This window comes from Prionailurus viverrinus, chromosome C1 (genome assembly GCF_022837055.1).
Source record: "Prionailurus viverrinus isolate Anna chromosome C1, UM_Priviv_1.0, whole genome shotgun sequence".
In the NCBI taxonomy this organism is placed as follows: Eukaryota; Metazoa; Chordata; class Mammalia; order Carnivora; family Felidae; genus Prionailurus; species Prionailurus viverrinus.
Window position 1 is genome coordinate 24,235,032 of NC_062568.1, and position 17,938 is coordinate 24,252,969.

At 40.7% G+C, this 17,938-nt stretch overlaps 1 protein-coding gene across 2 annotated transcripts; it reads right to left on the bottom strand.

Moving 5' to 3' along the window:
- Positions 1 to 204: 204 nt before the first annotated feature.
- FASTKD2 (FAST kinase domains 2) lies at positions 205 to 17,896 on the bottom strand. Of its 2 annotated transcripts, XM_047872057.1 has the most exons (12): positions 17,696 to 17,896; positions 16,083 to 16,903; positions 12,568 to 12,671; positions 11,774 to 11,882; positions 11,361 to 11,484; positions 10,951 to 11,090; positions 9,659 to 9,831; positions 5,534 to 5,697; positions 4,052 to 4,261; positions 3,569 to 3,656; positions 1,766 to 1,880; positions 205 to 400 (listed from the first exon to the last, which is right to left on the bottom strand). In XM_047872057.1, the coding sequence occupies exons 2-12, from the start codon at positions 16,803 to 16,805 to the stop codon at positions 281 to 283; spliced, it is 2,070 nt and encodes a 689-aa protein (XP_047728013.1). In that variant the 5' UTR covers positions 16,806 to 16,903; positions 17,696 to 17,896; the 3' UTR covers positions 205 to 280. The 2 variants fall into 2 exon arrangements, with proteins under 2 accessions (XP_047728013.1, XP_047728014.1); XM_047872058.1 differs by lacking the exon at positions 205 to 400 and having other exon boundaries at positions 1,763 to 1,880; positions 4,080 to 4,261.
- Positions 17,897 to 17,938: the final 42 nt, after the last annotated feature.

Genomic DNA, 17,938 nt, shown 5'->3' on the forward strand with positions numbered 1-17,938 from the left:
CTCAGGAGCCAAAATAAAACCTCATGAATCTGTCACATATCTGTGCACTGGAGGAAACAGGTTGGGTTGGAAAAGTGATCCCCCTGGAGTTTTCTTAGCACCTTCTAAAATGCCAATAACAACACTCTCCCACTCTTCAAATTAATTTTAACAGTGAACTGAAGTGATACTTTTTGTTACAGTGACTAGTCAGGTAGATTCCACTGACAACTGAATTGCAGCCTTTATTAAAGTTATTTTACAAATTTACGTCTCCCAATATGAAAAGGCGGCTTCCATTTTAACACGTGCTTTGCAGATTTACATCAGCAGTAGGAAAGGCTTCAGCTGAATAGAGTTCAGTCTTCAAAAACGTGACTACATCCTTCATCTGCAGTCTTTCTATCTCCCAGTTATGGACCTTACCAAAGAAAGGAGAAAATAATCAGTTTGCAAGAAGACAATGCATAAAATAAAAGCTAGTTTCGAGATCCAAGCATATCAACATGATATCAAGCCAACTGCTCTTCAAAAGCAAGTGCTGGGGCGCCTGGGTGGCTCAGTCCATTGAGAGTCCAACTTCGGCTCAGGTCATGATCTCACAGCTCGTGAGTTCAAGCCCCGTGTCGGGCACTGTGCTGACAGCTCAGAGCCTGGATCCTGCTTCGGATTCTGTGTCTCCCTCTCTCTCTGCCCCTAACCCACTCGCATTCTGTCTCTGTCTCTCTCAAAAATAAATAAAAACATTAACAAGAAAAAATTTTAAAGCAAGTGCTATCTTATGATTACTCATATTTTAAAGGGTTAGTAAGAGAATGTGCTAGGTAGGGTTGAAGAAAGCTCTATCAGTGAAAATTCTAAAAAGTTTAAAGCTCTCTGGGGCACGTGGGTGGCCCAAATGGTTAAGCATCCAACTCTGGATTTAGGCTCAAGTCATGATCTCATGGTTTGTGGGATAGAGCCCCACGTTGGGGGCCCTGCTTGGGATTGTCTGTCTCCCTCTCTCTCTGCACCCCCCCTCTCAAAAATAAATAAACATTTAAAAAACTAAGGTCCTCTAAAGGGTGAAAAAATCCCTTTCTTGGGATAATCTTCCTTAGAATACATACAATATCCCTTATGGGGAAAAAGCTTAAACAGTAGCCCATTAAGAGAAATGTGGCGTCTTAACCTCAGTAATATACATGTAATCCATTTTTGGATAGGAAAGTATCATAACGTAAATGTGAATGTTTACATTTCACATAATATGCAGGACCAAATGAGTGGCAATTAGATAGATCCCAACGCTAACATATATATAAATTCGTTCACAAGGTTCTTGCTCCATACAGAGACATCTGGAAAGGCTGGTCACGCAAAGCTGTGGAGTTGGAATCAAGATGAGATGTGAGCTCCCCTCTTACAAGCAGCTAGCTTTTCCTGGAGACATACTTCCTACAGTAGCCTCACACCAGCCCATGAAAACAAAGCTTAAATTCTCATCTTTCCTTCCCTTAAGGAACTCTGCGAAATGAATATGATGTCATGGGTCTTAAATAAGAAATTTTTCCTCCTACCAAAAAGGATTAAAGTTGACCAAATGTAGCATTTATAAAACTCCTAGTAAATGACAGCTATCAGCTGAGTAAAAACCAAATCACATACAGAAATGTTCTTTTCCAAAGAATTACTGCAATACTGCTGACGATTCCCCTAGAGTCCTTGTGACCACCCTCAACCACAACATCCCCAGCAGAACAGACATCAGTCACTGAAGAGTATCTCGTGTGCATTTTCTTCTTACCAAGATTACATGAAAACCCATTACTTTCAAATGCCGCATTTTCATAGCAAGGAATCCTCTGGGGTGGGTTAAATCCAAACAGTAAGTAGATCTAGGAACACACAGCACAGCTACTCTGAAGACAAAAATGCACAAAAGGAGACCCGTTATTAATGAGATTGCATGTACAATCTGCTGTGCTCCTGTTCTTTGCAGATTTCATGGCTGAGCTCTCTGCCAACCACAGGCCTCACTGTTCCCCACTGCCCCTCCCGTCCTCCACCTCCTTGTTACTCGGCCTTTACAAACACTCCAGCACATGAAGGCTGCTTTAGAAACCAAAAGCTTGCAATAATGCTTTACGCAGCTATCCCTCAACCACCTTCAAGGATGGCTACATTCTTGATGAGGAAAATATCCAGATAGGAAAGCATTTCAAGGCTTTCCTGTGCAGTGTTCAATCTCTGACCCGAATATAATTATTTATGCTACTAGAAGTACTGATGTAGAAAAACGAAATGGCAAATGTTCTCCTTGTATACACATGGTCCAGAGAGAGCAGCATCTGAAAATCAGAGAGACCAAACACAAAACAGGAAAAGCTAAGAGAAAGGCCAAACTGTTAAAAAGATAAAATCTGTATGTGTAACAAAATATGGAAGGCGTAATTTGTTTTTTCATTGTTCTTGGCCTTTTGGAAAGATTAAGTTGGCTGGGGGGAAAATAAGACATTTGTATCCTTTCTCTCTTCTGTTATACTTTGGCTGTTATCTGAGATAACATAAGAGAAATTTTATCTTTTAAAGGAATGCTCACATTCCTTACTTCTCCTCAGGACTTTAGGCTGAAAGCTTGTATATTATTAGGCCAGAACAATGGAGTACCTGAAAAAGAACAATTAGCTTTCACAGAGGTCACGGAGAAAGCTATTCCTTCAGGGGAGATGGGTGACAGTACAGGGAAGATCACAGTGAAACAGATGGACAAGGAACAAGCTAGATGGATTCAGAAAAGGGTAAAGTTAAAGAGTCGTATGAGAATGGAGAGGGATGAGCAGGTTAAGAGTCTGAACGCCTACAGATCTGTTTCTATACCTCTCCCTACTGTATTTACGTGCATGTCCTATAAAGCAATCGAGAGACAGGTTCCTTGGGGTCGGGATCCACGTCTGCCTCTACTTCGTGCACCCCGCAGGGCCTAGCAGAGCCTTTGTACGAAGGCTGACCGAACACGGGGTGTCGCAACATGACCGGAAGCACCTGCTTCACTGGCTCGGCAGGACATCCTCTGGGGCACAGTATCACAATTCTCCAGAGACACACGGTTTGTAGTATGCGAGTCAAGGAAACGGCTTATGATTAACTTCAATACAGTCTGACCCATACACGATACAACTTCATTAAAAAGCTAAAGTTTCTCTACCTTTGGAAAGATCCCGGTGGTAGAACAAAATATTTACTGGGTATTTAATTTTCGTAGATGCCTTCATTTTTTATGATGACTATTACACTATCTTGTCAAAAGTTTATATTGCACCGATAGTTTCAATTATGTTGACATTGTTTTATTGTAGTATTCAGCTTTAAAACCTGATTTTTAAAAACTTCCTATTAAAAAAAAAACACACACACACTGCCTATTTAACAGCTCAACTCCAGTCCACTGTCTTTAATCAATGTCCACATTTACACCTAAGGAGATTAATGGATGAGAAGTCTCTTGGTACATTATAAGTTCTACACAAATATAAGGTCTTAGTATTGTTACTGCTACTTATTATGAAGTCTTTGAGAATTAAGATTTAAATGAACATATGCAAGCAACCTTTGAATATCTGCAGCAGAAGTTACCGCATCCATATGGGAAAATGGAAGCACTTGACTCCTGTTAATATCCATTCTGACTTCAAAATCTGAAAGAAAAGAATTTTTCAAACATTGCTCAAAGTGATTTTCTGTTTCAAAATGTATACTACCACTACTAATAACGATAACGGCATCAGACAAAAACTATGTTGAGCTTACCACGTGCCAGACTCTAGTCTGGATTTCACACATATAATCTCATTTATTCACCACAGGAACCCTAGGAGGTGGGCACCACGTTTACTGCCGCTTCACGGACAAGAGGCCGGGGGCTGGGGAGGGCCCGAAAACGCAGCACGAGTACGCACAGAGCAAGAGCCCAAATCAGGCAGCCCAGTCTGGGGCCAACGCCGCACTAACCTGCTGCGGAAAACCCATCTTTGTCCAAAATAAAGGAAAATAAATAAAATACGGTAGAGGAAAATCTCATAAAGCCCCATACCGATATGGTAATTATGTGGCAACTGTACATTTCTTAAGAAGTATCCTTCTCCCAGGAGGCTACTTAGTGCGTCTGCCACCTTCGCGTTTGGAGATAGCGGTGTGGAAGGCAGCGGCGGCAGCGCTAAGTCTACGGCCTTGGGACAAGAAGTATCAAGTTTTAGGCAAGCGGCCAAAATACGAAGCTTGTGAACGTTCCTCTCTATGTCACCTAAAAAAAAAGAGAAAGAAAATCTAGAGTTAAGAAAAAATATTTAGTTACCAAAAAACACTAGTGCCACAGTTAAGACATTCTATTCACGTATGTATGTTTCTGATGATTTGTTTCCTATCGAGAGGAGTCTTTGTGTCTCCCTAGTTCCCAGAGTCTAGATCAATGCCCAGATCAGTTTGGTCTAGATTAGTTCCCAGTGTCTAGATCAGTATTTGATGACCTCTTACAGTTTAAAATCTCTCTCAAGATGATTTAGTCTAAACTCTTCACTGAGTGATGAGGGAAGGCCCAGGAATGTTCAAGTGCCTCATGATTACCAAAAGGCAAAGTCGGGACTAGAATCCAGGTTTCCTGGGTCAAGGCTGCTTCCCCCACAGTAACCGCTTAAAAAAATCAGCACGTGGTGTTCCTCCTTCACAATTCAACTTCAGAATTTCCTAACATTGTTTTTTCAAAGAATTTAAACTTCTCTGTTCTCAGACACATGATCAAATTTTGCACATCCGGCCAAATATTGCTTTTCTTTGTTTAATATAAAAGACCAAAAGTCAACAATTAATTTCGTTTCAAGAGTAAATGAATTCACTACTTTGGGAACTATTTGATTGCTTGACCTAGGGGGTGTATCCTCGTTGTAGGCCACGAGTGACAAAGTGTTTAGAGCTGCAAAAGCTGACTGAACTTGGCTTCAAAGGTGACACGTAAGGATTGGGAATGACAAACATCTCCGATCAAGGCATAGAGAACACCTTGAACACTCGGCCTTTGTACAGGTGCAGACAGCGTAAATAAAAGGAACAAAGGGGGCGCCTGGGTGGTTCAGTCGGTTAAACGTCTGACTTCGGCTCAGGTCACGATCTCACGGTCTGTGAGTTCGAGCCCCGCATTGGGCTCTGTGCTGATGGCTCAGAGCCTGGAGCCTGCTTCCGATTCTGTGTCTCCCTGTCTCTCTGCCCCTTCCCTGCTCATGCTCTGTCTCTCTCTCTCTCTCAAAAATAAATAAAAAAATAAAAAAATAAAAAAAAAAACATTAAGAAAAAAAATTAAAAAAAAAAAGGAACAACGATGATGTGTTTCTTATCCTTGCCTTCTGTATCTGGGATCTGTCATTAACGGAGGCTGGTTTGCTGGTTTAAAGCATTGGCCTTCAACTTCATCATTTGTGGTTCTGTCCTCAGTAGCATCTGCTCCACCTATGACCCCATTCGGAATCACAAGGCAGCCAGGGTATTGCCTTATTTTAGTCGCCATTGTACACCGACGCCATACCTGATGTCAGCAGCTCATTGATGATGTCCTTTTGGAGAAGCTGATTAATAAGGGCCAGGGGAAAATGGTTCATCAAGCAAAATGAAGACACAGCTTTCAAGAGGTTTTCAGAAGAGATGTGGTGAAGGTAACCAGTCAGAGAATGAGCCATAGCTTCCTGGAACCTTCAGGGGAACAAAGAAAAGTCAGCTTTCAAACATGAACAGAACACCAGGTCATGGTGAGGCGAGTTAGGTGCCAGAGAACCAATGGCTTTAAGGAGTCCAAAGAAAGGAAGTAAGAAAATCAGACTGGCAGGAAGTATTCACATGCCCCTCAGGTCAGGTGGCTACCTCATAATAAATATAGATTCTCAATAAATGCTAGTGAACTACTGTCATATGTCTTATACAGAGCAAATACTTCATAGGCTTTAACTCATTTAATCACTACTAAAGCTTTATGGGGTAGGTATTTTTATTATCCTCTTAAAAAAAGATAAGTAAACAGGTTCATTGAGGTTGAAGAACTTGTCCAAGAAAAAACAGCCAGGAAGTAGCAGAGACAGTGTTGGAACCCAAGTTGTCAGGCTCCAGAGACTTTTAACCACGATACTGGATTTGTACGATGAGTATGTCTGTAAGGCCTGAAACACCAGTGTAGATTCTCCAGCTACCAATATTCTGAGTTAAAAGTAAAAGAACTGCAAGCCTAATCCTACCATCCAGAAGCAGTGTTATTTATACAGTGTAACAAAGCAGTTAAACATGCATGAAGAGAGGAAAGAGCACAGTAGGAGAGGTCACTTGCCCAGGGTGACACTGGTGATAAACAGCACAGGCAGGTTCTGAACCCAGGTCAGTCAGAATCTTAGAAGCTATCTATCATTATGGGACATGCAAAGTACTGAGATAGCACACAGCAAAGTAAGTAGATAGAGCTTTGGGGCTAAGGAGAATTTCAACAAGTGGAAAAGACAGGAGAAGGGAAGATCATTTGAAACTGAGCAAAGAAATGGACCCCTGAGAGTGCGTGCTATCTGTGCTATTGTAAGGAGCTGGTGGGGCCACGCTGCAGAGCGAAGGCAAGCGCGCCCGTGAGCGAGCCCTTTGCACAGTGAGCCTGTAGAGGAAAAAGTCTCAGATCAGCTGGTAGGTCCCAGGGGCAGCAGGAGGGGGTGAGGGAGACAGTGGAGGCCAGGGCAGGCTGAGCAGGACTGTGGGAGTTACAATGGGATGGGAAGAAGGGGAAAGATCCCAGAGAAGGCAGTGAGGCGAGAAAGGGCGGGCTGCAGATGACCGATTCTGGAGCCTGGGTGCTGATCACCTCTCGAATCTTCTCATCCCATTCCTGCCGTTCCTCGTGTTTTAGCAGCACCCAACTGCACGTCCTTCCCTGCACATGCTCTGCTGTTTCTTTCCTCCCAGACTGAATATGGAGTCCTTTCTGCTCAGAATCTTCCTTCCTGCTTATCTTCCTATGGTTACCTCCTACTGCTCCATCTTTTAAGATCTGCTTAGGAACCACCTCTCCAGGCAGCACTGCTTGGCATTCATCCTGAACCTCCATGTCACCAGGCTGGCTAGTGTCCTGGCACAGTCTTCCTCTATTGCCATTTATCCTGCATAAAATTCTCTCACTCCAATTTCTATGCTGTATTCGATTGCCAAAATCTACCTTACCCATTACATAGAATCCTGGCAAAAAAGGATTGTGTCTTGGGGCGCCTGGCTGGCTCGGTGGGAAGGGCGTGGGACTCTTGATCTTATGGTTATGAGTTCAAGTCCCACGTTGCATATAGAGATTACTTAAAATCTTAAAAAAAAAAAAAAAAAAAAAAAAAGGATGTGTCTCATTCATCTTTGCCCTAAGTAGCCACGTGCTTAGTATACGTTTTCTGACTAAATAATCAAATTTAGATGAGGAAGACATGAGGAAGAGAAGGTGAGTAGAAAAGAATCAAGAATAATGAGTGAAAAACTCACCAAGTTGGGTGCATTAAACATGTAGTTTTTTACATGTTAATCAGACCTCAATAAAGTGGTTTAAAACATCACTTCACATAGTATTTAGTAAACAGTAAATAACTGCTGGAGGAGGAAGAGGAGGGGGGGAGAAGAGGAGGAAGAAAAGAAAGAAAAAGAAGAGGAAGAAGATACATGGTGACCACATGCAAACCACAGAAGTCCTGGAGTCCAGAGGCACACTAAGGACCAGAGATGCAAATCTGGGATTATTTACAGGGTGGTAAATACAGATCAAGAAGAAACCAAAGGACTGAAAGGACAGCTTAACCGTTACAATGTTTTCTTCCTTGGGTTTCAAACCCAGGAACATATTCTGGATTTAACACACCCTGTCTCCCAGAGGCCATCACATAAACAAAATGATTAACGTACAACATGTGGATATACACTACGCTCAGCCAAATCTTCTACCGCTCTCTTCCAGTCAACTTATTTCCCAAATGCTCTGAGCTGGCCTGCTTTTAAAATCTCTGCCGCTACAGCCTAAGACCCCAGCATCCTATCTCTCTCTTCCGGAGAGTGTTCATTTGGTACCTACCATTTACTTCCTTCCTCTGGATATCCACGCCCTGTCTCCTTAAGGGGAGTAGAAGAACAGGGAACACAATGTAACAATTTCGACCAAGTTGTCTCTTGCAATGCTTACAAATAGGCTGAAAAACTCCCTAACCACCCAGTGCTTTTTCTCCTAATACCATGGAATCTGTGCAGCTGTTTCTGGAGTTTTAATTATCACTGCTTGACGGTGTTTGTCAAGAAAGTGCAGGAGGTACATGGGAGCCAGCGTCAAAGACAAGCGTGGGAGTAGAGAAAGACCAAGTTTGGGGGTACTTTTAAACCTTTATTAGATGCCTATTCAGTGCCAGGTCTTGTGCTCAGTTCAGAATAACAAGAACCTGGGTCTCACTCTAGAGAGCTTTCCATCTGAGAAGCAGAGACAGGCTTATTGATAAGTGATTACAGCTCTGCGTCAGGGCTCCACCAGAGATTCATAGATATGACAAGCACAAGGGCTCTGATGGGGACAAGTAGGGAAGGCACGGGAAATGCAGCACAGACTGAGTTTTTCAGTACGATGGAGGGTACAGTGGGCAGCTGCTTTTCAGTGGGCCAAGGATTCTTGGGTTACGTGCTCCAAAGTGACGGGCATGTGACCCAAACCCAGTCAACCAGACTTGCTGTTTTAGAAATCTGAATCCTGAGGGAAAACCACAGGGACAGAAAGCAGCTGCAGTCAAGTAACTTACCTGATGGCAAAGTGATGGCCTGTGACTCTTGCCACTGAGACCCTCAGAACTGCCCTAGTTTATTCCTGCCAGCCTGTGACCTACGCTGTAAGTTTTTTTTGTAATCTAACAATTACTATGTGCCGGGCACTGCTTTAAGAACCTAACACAGGTTAACTCGTTTAATCCTCATAACAACCCAATGTGATTAGAAATAATTCTTACTTCTGATCCCCATTTTAATAGATGATGAAACCGAGGCACAGGCAAGTAACTTGCTGACAGTTAAGTAGCTAACAAATGGCAGAGCTGGGATTCAAACCTAAGCAGACTCCAGAGTCCGGGCTTTTAATCACTCTTCTAGCAAGTGACATTTTATATGCATTTTGGGTTTCAGCGAATCCAATCTGATTAGAAAGGGAGAAAAGATGTTCTGGGTGGAAAGCAGAGGTATGAAAGAGCCCAGCACGTCTGAGGAGCTGCTGTATTTAACAGAAGTGCATGGTTGTGGTTAAAAATGAAAATTACAGAAAACAGTAGTCTGGGACCAATTGAATAGTCAGGGTGAAAACTGAACTATGAACTCAGGAGCTGAGGGAATAAGCTGGGAGAGTTTGAAATGAAGACTCCTATGCTGAATTAACAAATATGTCATAATGAACAAAGAAACAAGCAAGGCAAAAAAGAAAAAAGAACAGCAAAAATAAAATAAAATGAAGTTCTGTTTAACTTCTCAAATAAAGTATACTAATGTTTTATTTGTTGATATAGATAATGACCATGGATGTGTTCACTTGTAACAATCCATTAAGCTTATGACAATATGTAATCTTCTCCTGAAGTATGTTATGCAGCAATAAACAAATTAAAAAAAAAAAAGAACAAGTACGTACTCTTGGGTCTGGCATTTGTAGAAGTGATTGAGAGAAGAATACACGTGAAGAATAGAGATAATGCTTTTCATGTTTAGAGAAGCAGGATCATCTATCACTTTTTTCATGAACAAGTCCATCAAATCAGTATGTCGGAAGCCAAGGTCTTCAAGTAAAATGAGGAGAAAGAGAACCTTTAAAAGAGTGAATTGAGGAAAAACTTTTAATAATTACAGCATGCTACCAGTAACTGTTTTAGATCTCAATAGAACTGTCTGAAGAGAATATTCTCCACAAAGAAACAGTTCTCTCTTCCTCACGAAATCTGTTCCAGTAATTCTTGAATCAGGTATTAATACTATCTTTTTATAAGCTGAGAACCAGAGCATACAATGGTTTCCATATTTCTAAATCATTTCCTATAGGTTTTTCATACAACGGATATGAAAACTACTTTAAATACACCTTTTCTGAGGTTTTTCAAAATGACCGAATCATCTTGAACTATTCCCTCTTCCAAACCCAGACACTTCCTACATCCAAAAGGAAGAGAGAACATGTAAGAGAGAACTCAAAAATTTCTCTATTCCACATTGAGCTGTACAAATGAGAACAGAGATGAAATACTATGATTAAATTAAAATTTCCAGTCCACTTCTCATTTCCCTCTTGGAACTTCTCACAATTAGTGCTTCTCTTTCCAAAGAAAATTTCCATGGCAATCTAAATATATACTTTACCCTCCAAGGTAAAGTGAATCTAGTGATCTAACGCAATTACCACTGCTTCGTCACAAAAAGAAATTTTTACCAGCTGCTTCTAGATATTTATATTGCTAACACAGCCCCCAAATTTAAAGGTTCTTACTCTGGAGGAAACAAGACAACTTTTCATAAATAGAAAATAGGCATGATCATTAAGTAATGGCATTTTATTCTTCCAAATGCATAAGCCTGCCACATTACCCATTTTTATTATTCTAAATCTAAAAAAGTAAAAGCAGAAACAGAAATAATCCTAATTATCCAGAGTACCACACAACTGGTTTTTTTTTTGAAAAACAAATAGAAGAGCAAACTTTGGACAATATAATTTTTATTTCAGAAAGATAGTCAAAAGATTGAATAGTGTGTTAACAGGTAACTCCTAGACATAAATGATAAGGAGCTGATTTTTCAAAAGTAAATCCAACATTGGAATATTTTGCTCTTTTAACTGCTATAGAGCTGATAGAGAAATACTCAGAATGGGAAATGAATTGATATGCTTCTCCCAAGTTTCTGAGGCTTATTCTAAACTGCTAACAAACTTACTTGTTTTAACTTCCAGATGTCAATAGTTGTAGCCACATAATCTGCTATTCCCTTAAAAAGATCTAAATTACGGTATCGGAGGTCTCTGCAAGACTGCAGTATGTTGATCAATACTTTAAAAGGACACCCATGGATATTACCTTTAAGAATGAGTTAAATAAACAAACAAAAATTACCACACGGCTTTGAACGTAACATCCAAGACACTCTACACTCGATACTTTTGTTTCTTTAGAAAAAAAAAAAAAATAGCACTGTACTTTGTAAAAAACAAAGGCAAAAATAAAATTCAGATCTAATCATATCAGATAGTGTCTGTATAACAGCAAAGATCTTAAGACAAACAAAACAAATACAGTCCTCAACAGTAGGTCAGATGCTAAGAATCATGAAAGAAAAATTCCTCTTACCTATGACCATCTTACTGCATTCATTCAGAAGTGTAATAGAGCGGTGATTCATGGCAGCTAAAGCCTCAAACATGTGCTGGCTATTCAAATCGGAAAACCTGTCTAATTCTCTCAAGGCTTTCATCTAAAGAAAACAAACTTTAATTTGTAACTTGTGGCAAAGTAAAGTAAATTTATCTTTAAGTAAAAAGGATAAAGTTTGAGCAGAATGACTCAAATAGATACACAGATTAAACACATATATTTGTATATACAAAAAATATAAATCTGCATCTATTATTTCACTTTAGCAAAGTTATAACCCCAAAGCACAACAATGTCCTCCTAAAAAACTGACTTCAGGAACTGATAGCAGGTCGTAAGAAAATTTTTTTTCAAATCCTGCCACTAGAGAAAATCCAAAATGTGTTTACCTCCAGTTTCCTTTTAAGAGCAATTGGTGCGTCTTTTCCAACACATTTCATCACAGCTTGTAATGTGAAGACACGTTCAATTTTCCAGACTTGCTGATCGGCTAGTATCCTGTAATTATACACAATAAACCCCACAATTCTAGTGTCTGAAAACCAAAGTTATCTTAGGAGTCATTTGGTCCTGCTCCTAATTCTAGGCAGGGAAGATGAAGCCCATAAAAATAATGTGCCTACCCACGGGCGAGTGTAAGTAGTTAAAGATGCAGGGCCAGCCCAGCACTGTCCTCTCACATTATTCTGCTACCATTATGAATAAACAAATCATATCAGGAGATTATAGTAAGATATCCCAATGCACAGTCAATGAAAAAGGAAATTAAGTACTATCCTCACAAACCTATGACAACACATCAGTTGCAGCAATTTTATAAATTATAAAACTCAAGCCCCTTTTCAGGCCAAGTCAGCGCCACGTAACCTCCCCATGGTGCCCAAATAACCGTGATGAGCGGAACACATGTCAATTCTCCCCCAGCCCACATCAGTACTGTGTTTTAAGACCAATTTAGAATTCACTATTGCCCACACTTTTTTTTTATGGTAGACCCTAAAAGAAGTATTATTTCTAGCTTTTCCTGATCCAGAGTCAGGATTTGAAGTTTACTAAGGTACTGAAGACTATACTGCAACAAAGTCTCCCCCCACCCAAAAAAGGCAGATCAGCTTTCCTCTTGGTTTTTGATTGGAGATATAAAAGGGAATGCCACATGAAGAAAGCGTAAGACAGGACTCACCGCACTCCTGCTCGAAGAACATCCACATTCTTGCATGGCTCCATTGCCTCTAAAACAGTTGACAAAACTGAAAGACATTTCTCATCACACTCATTGATACGTTCCTATTGAAATATAATTACAAGAACACTGCAGATGATAAGCCCAGAGCAGACGATCTCACCAAAGCAAAACTGCTGAACTGACGCTTTCAATTATATGACTAAGTATCAAACCAATAATTCATAGCCAGCCCACAAGAAACAACATCTTTGGGAAATGAAATGTATTATGAAGTGAATTTCCCAAATAACCAACACACGCTTTTGTGCACCAACACTTTTTACATTCATCATTACCACTGAAAATCCATTTGGTACTGATCATATTCAGAAGCTTCTGAAGTGACTTTTATCAAACATTATTTTGACTTCTTCTTAGGACTCAAGTTCAGCATGGAGACAACAAATGCAGTAACGTAAGAGCTACTGAGGTATACACGGTAATCTGTCTATCCCCAAAGAAACTCAGATAGCTGTTCTCTTACAATTTCTCTCTGTCCTTTCCCGGTTATCATAGTGTAGCTTCAGTTGTGAATCTTCTGATCCACATCTGCTATCACATTTTACCACTGGGTCCCAAGGGGGGCTCCAGGCCCCCAGCTCCATCTCTCAGATCTCCTGGATTAGGGTACTAATCTAGATTCTAGAAATGGCAGTGGGCATAATTCGGAAAGTTAAAAGTGACAACACAGTGTATCTAGTACTCTACAACTTAATCACAACCAGTTCATACACCTCACAAAAGTAGTTGTGAACACATGTGAGAAAACTTAGGCTGCAAGAGGTATGCTCTTCTGCTAAAATGGCATGACTAACAAGGCACAAAGTCTTAGCTTAGAACCAGGTAATGAGAAGAAATGGAGAAGGCCGAAAGAAAAAGAAAGGTCTCATTCCCATGGGAGGGTTTCCATATCAATTTGCAACATTCCATCATTATCTGCTGTGAAAGGAAAGACCAAGTAACTGAAGGACAAATTCAGCAATGACATACTGAGCTTTCATCTCTAGCCAAACTGTCTTTACAACATTCCAACAGGTCAGCAAGACACAACTGTACCTAAAGATATACTGACTCCAAATGTCCACTGCTCATACCTCACCAATACAGAGGCTATGCTGATGGGGATACTTGTCCAAAATCCAGTAAGAGCATTGCTAACCAGGTAGTGACTAATTGGAATCACTTTTAAATAACTGTGCAGAGAACACAGTCTACCAAATAAACAGAATAAAGATATATTCTGTGGTTTAAGCACACACACACAAATAAAAATTCATTCTTAATGAAGGATGGATGGAAATCAGAGTAACATAAAAAAGTTAAAGTTAAATACAGTTATATGCCTATGAGCTTAATTCTTCAATTCTATAATAGGAAGGACTACACGTGAGATCATCCTCAAGAAATTTAAAAATTATTGGGACACCTGAGTGGCTCAGTCGGTTAAGTGTCTGACTTCCGCTCAGGTCATGATCTCACAGTCTGTGGGTTTGAGCTCCACATCAGGTTCTGTGCTGACAGCTCAGGGCCTGAAGCCTGCTTCTGATTCTGTGTCTCCCTCTCTCTCTCTGCCCCTCCCCTGCTCATGTTCTGTCTCGGTCTCTGTCTCTCTCTCTCTCTCAAAAATAAACAAACATTAAAAAAATTAAATAAAAAAGAAATTTAAAAATTATTTAATCCTGATCATTGAGTTTAAAAGACGAGATGTCCACCCTTAAAAGGTACACAATTAGTTGAATGGGCTATCATTTCATCATCACATCTGGTGGTGTTTCCACTCATACAGTGATCTAAAATATGAATTTGAACATGTTGACACTTTGCTTAAAATACTTAATGGATCCCCATTGCCTATAGGATAACTCCAAACTCCTTACCCAAACATAAAAGGTTCTTCATGATTGAGCTCCGCCCCCCTTTCCAGTCTCGGTCTTGCCTCTATACTCATAACCCCTCCTCCTTGACCACAATTACACAATTTCCTCCGTACTACCTCAAACACACAACCCCAATATTCTATACTTCAGCACCACTGAACTACTTTCAGCTCCCCCAAACCTGCCAAACTTCTCTTCTGAACAGGCAATCTTCTCTGCTTCAAACACCATCCCTTTCACTATCAATCTCTCACAAGCTGCTGCTCATTCAACTTAGATATCATCTCCTACTGGGCTTGAATCCTTGTTCTGCTATGAACTAGGTATTTGCTAATTTACTCAGCAATTCAAGACCTACAAAGAGTGACATTCACAGAAAGGTAACTTTGGCCAGGTTATTTAACCTCTCTAAGCCTCAATTTACTAATCATTAGTAAGATGATAGTATCTATTAAAAAAAATTTTTTTTAATGTTTATTTATTTTTGAGAGACAAAGCGTGAGTGGGGGAGGAGCAGAGAGAGAGGGAGACACAGAATCCAAAGCAGGCGCCAGGCTCTGAGCCGTCAGCACAGAGCCTGACGTGGGGCTTGAACCCACGAATCATGAGATCGTGACCCGAGCCGAAGTCTGGCGCTTAACCCACTGACTCACCCAGGCGCCCCAGTAGTACATATTTTAAAGGCTACACTGAGGATTATATGAGACAATTCTGTTTTCAAACTTTGTACGTGTCTCTGCCTCAAACACTAACCCTGTATCCTCCTCCCCTGTCTCTTCTTCCCATCATGAAAGCCATCTCCTGACTAAGCTGTTAAGTCTGTTACACACTCTTACAAGACTAGAGTTTTCCTTCATTCCACTTAAAGCTCCATGCGGCCGTTATTTTGTTCATAATTATATCCCCTTGCACTCAGCACAGTGCCTATAATTTAGTAAATGTACGAGTTATTAAACGAATGTTGGTTATTTTTATAATTGCCTACAAAATATTTGTCTTCCTTTCCCTTTCCCTTTCCATAGGGAGAACAGGAATCAGGTCTCCTAAATCTTTCTCTCTAGTCGCAACTGCAGTAACTGATACACCATTGATACGAAATAAATGTTAATTGTATGAATAAATGAATCCATTAGCTGTCTGACTTTAGCCAAGTTGTTTAACATCATCAACTCTGTTTTTTCATCTGCAAAACTGAGGTAAACATCGAAAATAGCTTGCAGGGCTATTGAGAGGATTAATTAAAACTAGGAAAAAGTGCAGGTACTCAACAAATATTAGTTCTCCCCTCTTCCCTTCTCTCCTGCCTTCAACTAACCAACATTTCCTTGTATGTTTTGTATCTCTCCTCATTTTAGTCCTCACTATTGGTTAACTCTGGAGAAGAAAAAACGGCACAAGCTTTCATAAATGTCCATAGCAAAAGGAAGGAAAGGCCCAGTCAACTTAAGGTCTCTAAATCACATATATGCAAAAACAAATATAAACTACCATTCCACTGATAATCTCTTCCAAGGAGGATACTTCTCTATTTCCCCTCAGTCTTTCAAAGTATGTCATGTCGAGAAAAACGATATGTAAGTCGCCTTTTGATTTTACCTGGACCACTCTCAGCAAAGTCTGTACCAGCAGACTGTTCTGAGGAATTCCCAGCTTCACTACAGCATGGAGACTGAACAGCAGGTGGTCACAGTGCATGATCTTGGCTTCTCTCATCACTTGTTCACACAGTTGGCTAAATGCAGGGTGGTTAAACATCAGTTGTTTCTCAATGCGTTTCTGGTCATCAGACATCCTTTTGGCAATGGTCCACATTGCTGAAATATAGTTACTACTGGGAAAAGTAGATGCTTCTGAAAATGTATCTAACACATCACTCAGAGAACTACACTCCCGAGACAGTTTTCTATAGTTGACAGGGGTTGGTTTTGTTTCCTTGGTGAGAACACTTTCATCGGAGGCCTCGTGATGAAAGTTTATCTTCAATCCCTCGTCAGAGAAAAGAGAGTGTTTTGAATCAAAGGAGAGTCTTCTAGGACAAAGCCCTCTGCTAACTGTAAGGACTGTTTCAGTGCTTACGCCCTTTGTTTGAAAGTCGTCTCTTGATTTAAAAACTAAGGCATCCTGAAAAAGGTACCTAATAGATGACTGCACTCTGTTGCCAAAGTCACTTAAGAGAAGGTTTCTTAGGTTTGAATTGTATGAAAAAACAATTCTGGGTCTGGAAAATCCCAAAGGATACAGCCTCATAGTTCTGCTTGTTGGAACGAAAGTACTGACTTGTCTGAGGTTCCATAAAAAGGAATTTGCTCTGTTCATCATTTTGCTATCCACTCAAACACTTTCAACTCGCTTTAAAGTAGTCTATGTAACACAAATGCCACTTCTATGAGTGAAAGAGAAGACATGCCGTTGTTTTCCTGTGGGGGAAAGGGTTATAAAAAGAATACAAATCAAAGCAAAACTTTTACTTAAAGAAACGAAATGAATTTAACAGAGACTAAAGTGAGAACCTATGGAGACATTAAAGATTAAAACGGTAAAAGTGCTTTACCAACATGGGCTTCCTCCGCATCCACCAATGTGTACAGTCTCAGAGAAGCCAGGTTACTTTGGAAGTAGTCATCGTATAAATGAGTTTTAAAAATAAGTAAGTAGAGTGGGGTTTCTGGTGGAAAGTGTTCCCACACAATGTCCTTTTAATAAAGGAATTTTATGTTACCATTGCCTGGAGAGATCTTCACTGAGAAAGTTTTAACGTTGGCGGATACTTTTTTTTTTTTTAATGAAATTCATTGTCAAATTGGTTTCCATACAACACCCAGTGCTCATCCCAACAGGTGCCCTCCTCAATGCCCATCACCCACTTTCCCCTCCCTCCTACCCCCCATGACGGATACTTTTCAACATGAAGATTTAGCAACTGCCAAACCCGGACTTGTAAGAATAGGGACTGGGACAAGTAGAACCGCTGAGGAGAGGAAGCAATAAACCAAAGTGACGCTCGCATGCGGCCTGCGCTTAGGAGATAGATACATGAGCCAGTATCACCAGATCTCAGAAAATGTTAGGAGCCAGTGCTGAGCCACCCAATATTAACCCACCTCCCTAAACTTAATGCCCGAGCAACTCCTGAGACTTTTCTCCAAAAAGCAAGAAGTCTATGGTACAGGGCTGCCAACTGTTCCCACCTATGCCCGTCGCCCACTCACCTGAGGTCAGAACCCCGTGGTTCTATACAGGCGCAGCCATGACAGCTTCCCCGCGAGCTCCGCGTATCGCGAGGTTTTACGGATCCCTCATAGGTCAAAAAGCTTCCGTTCGCGGTAGTTGGCGAGGTTAAGTTCCTGAGAAGAAAGCCTACCAAAGAGAATGACTAGTTTTCTTGGGCTTAGGGATAGGGACAGGGGAGAGCATAAGGCTTTTAAATACAATGTGTGATCGTGTACCCCAAC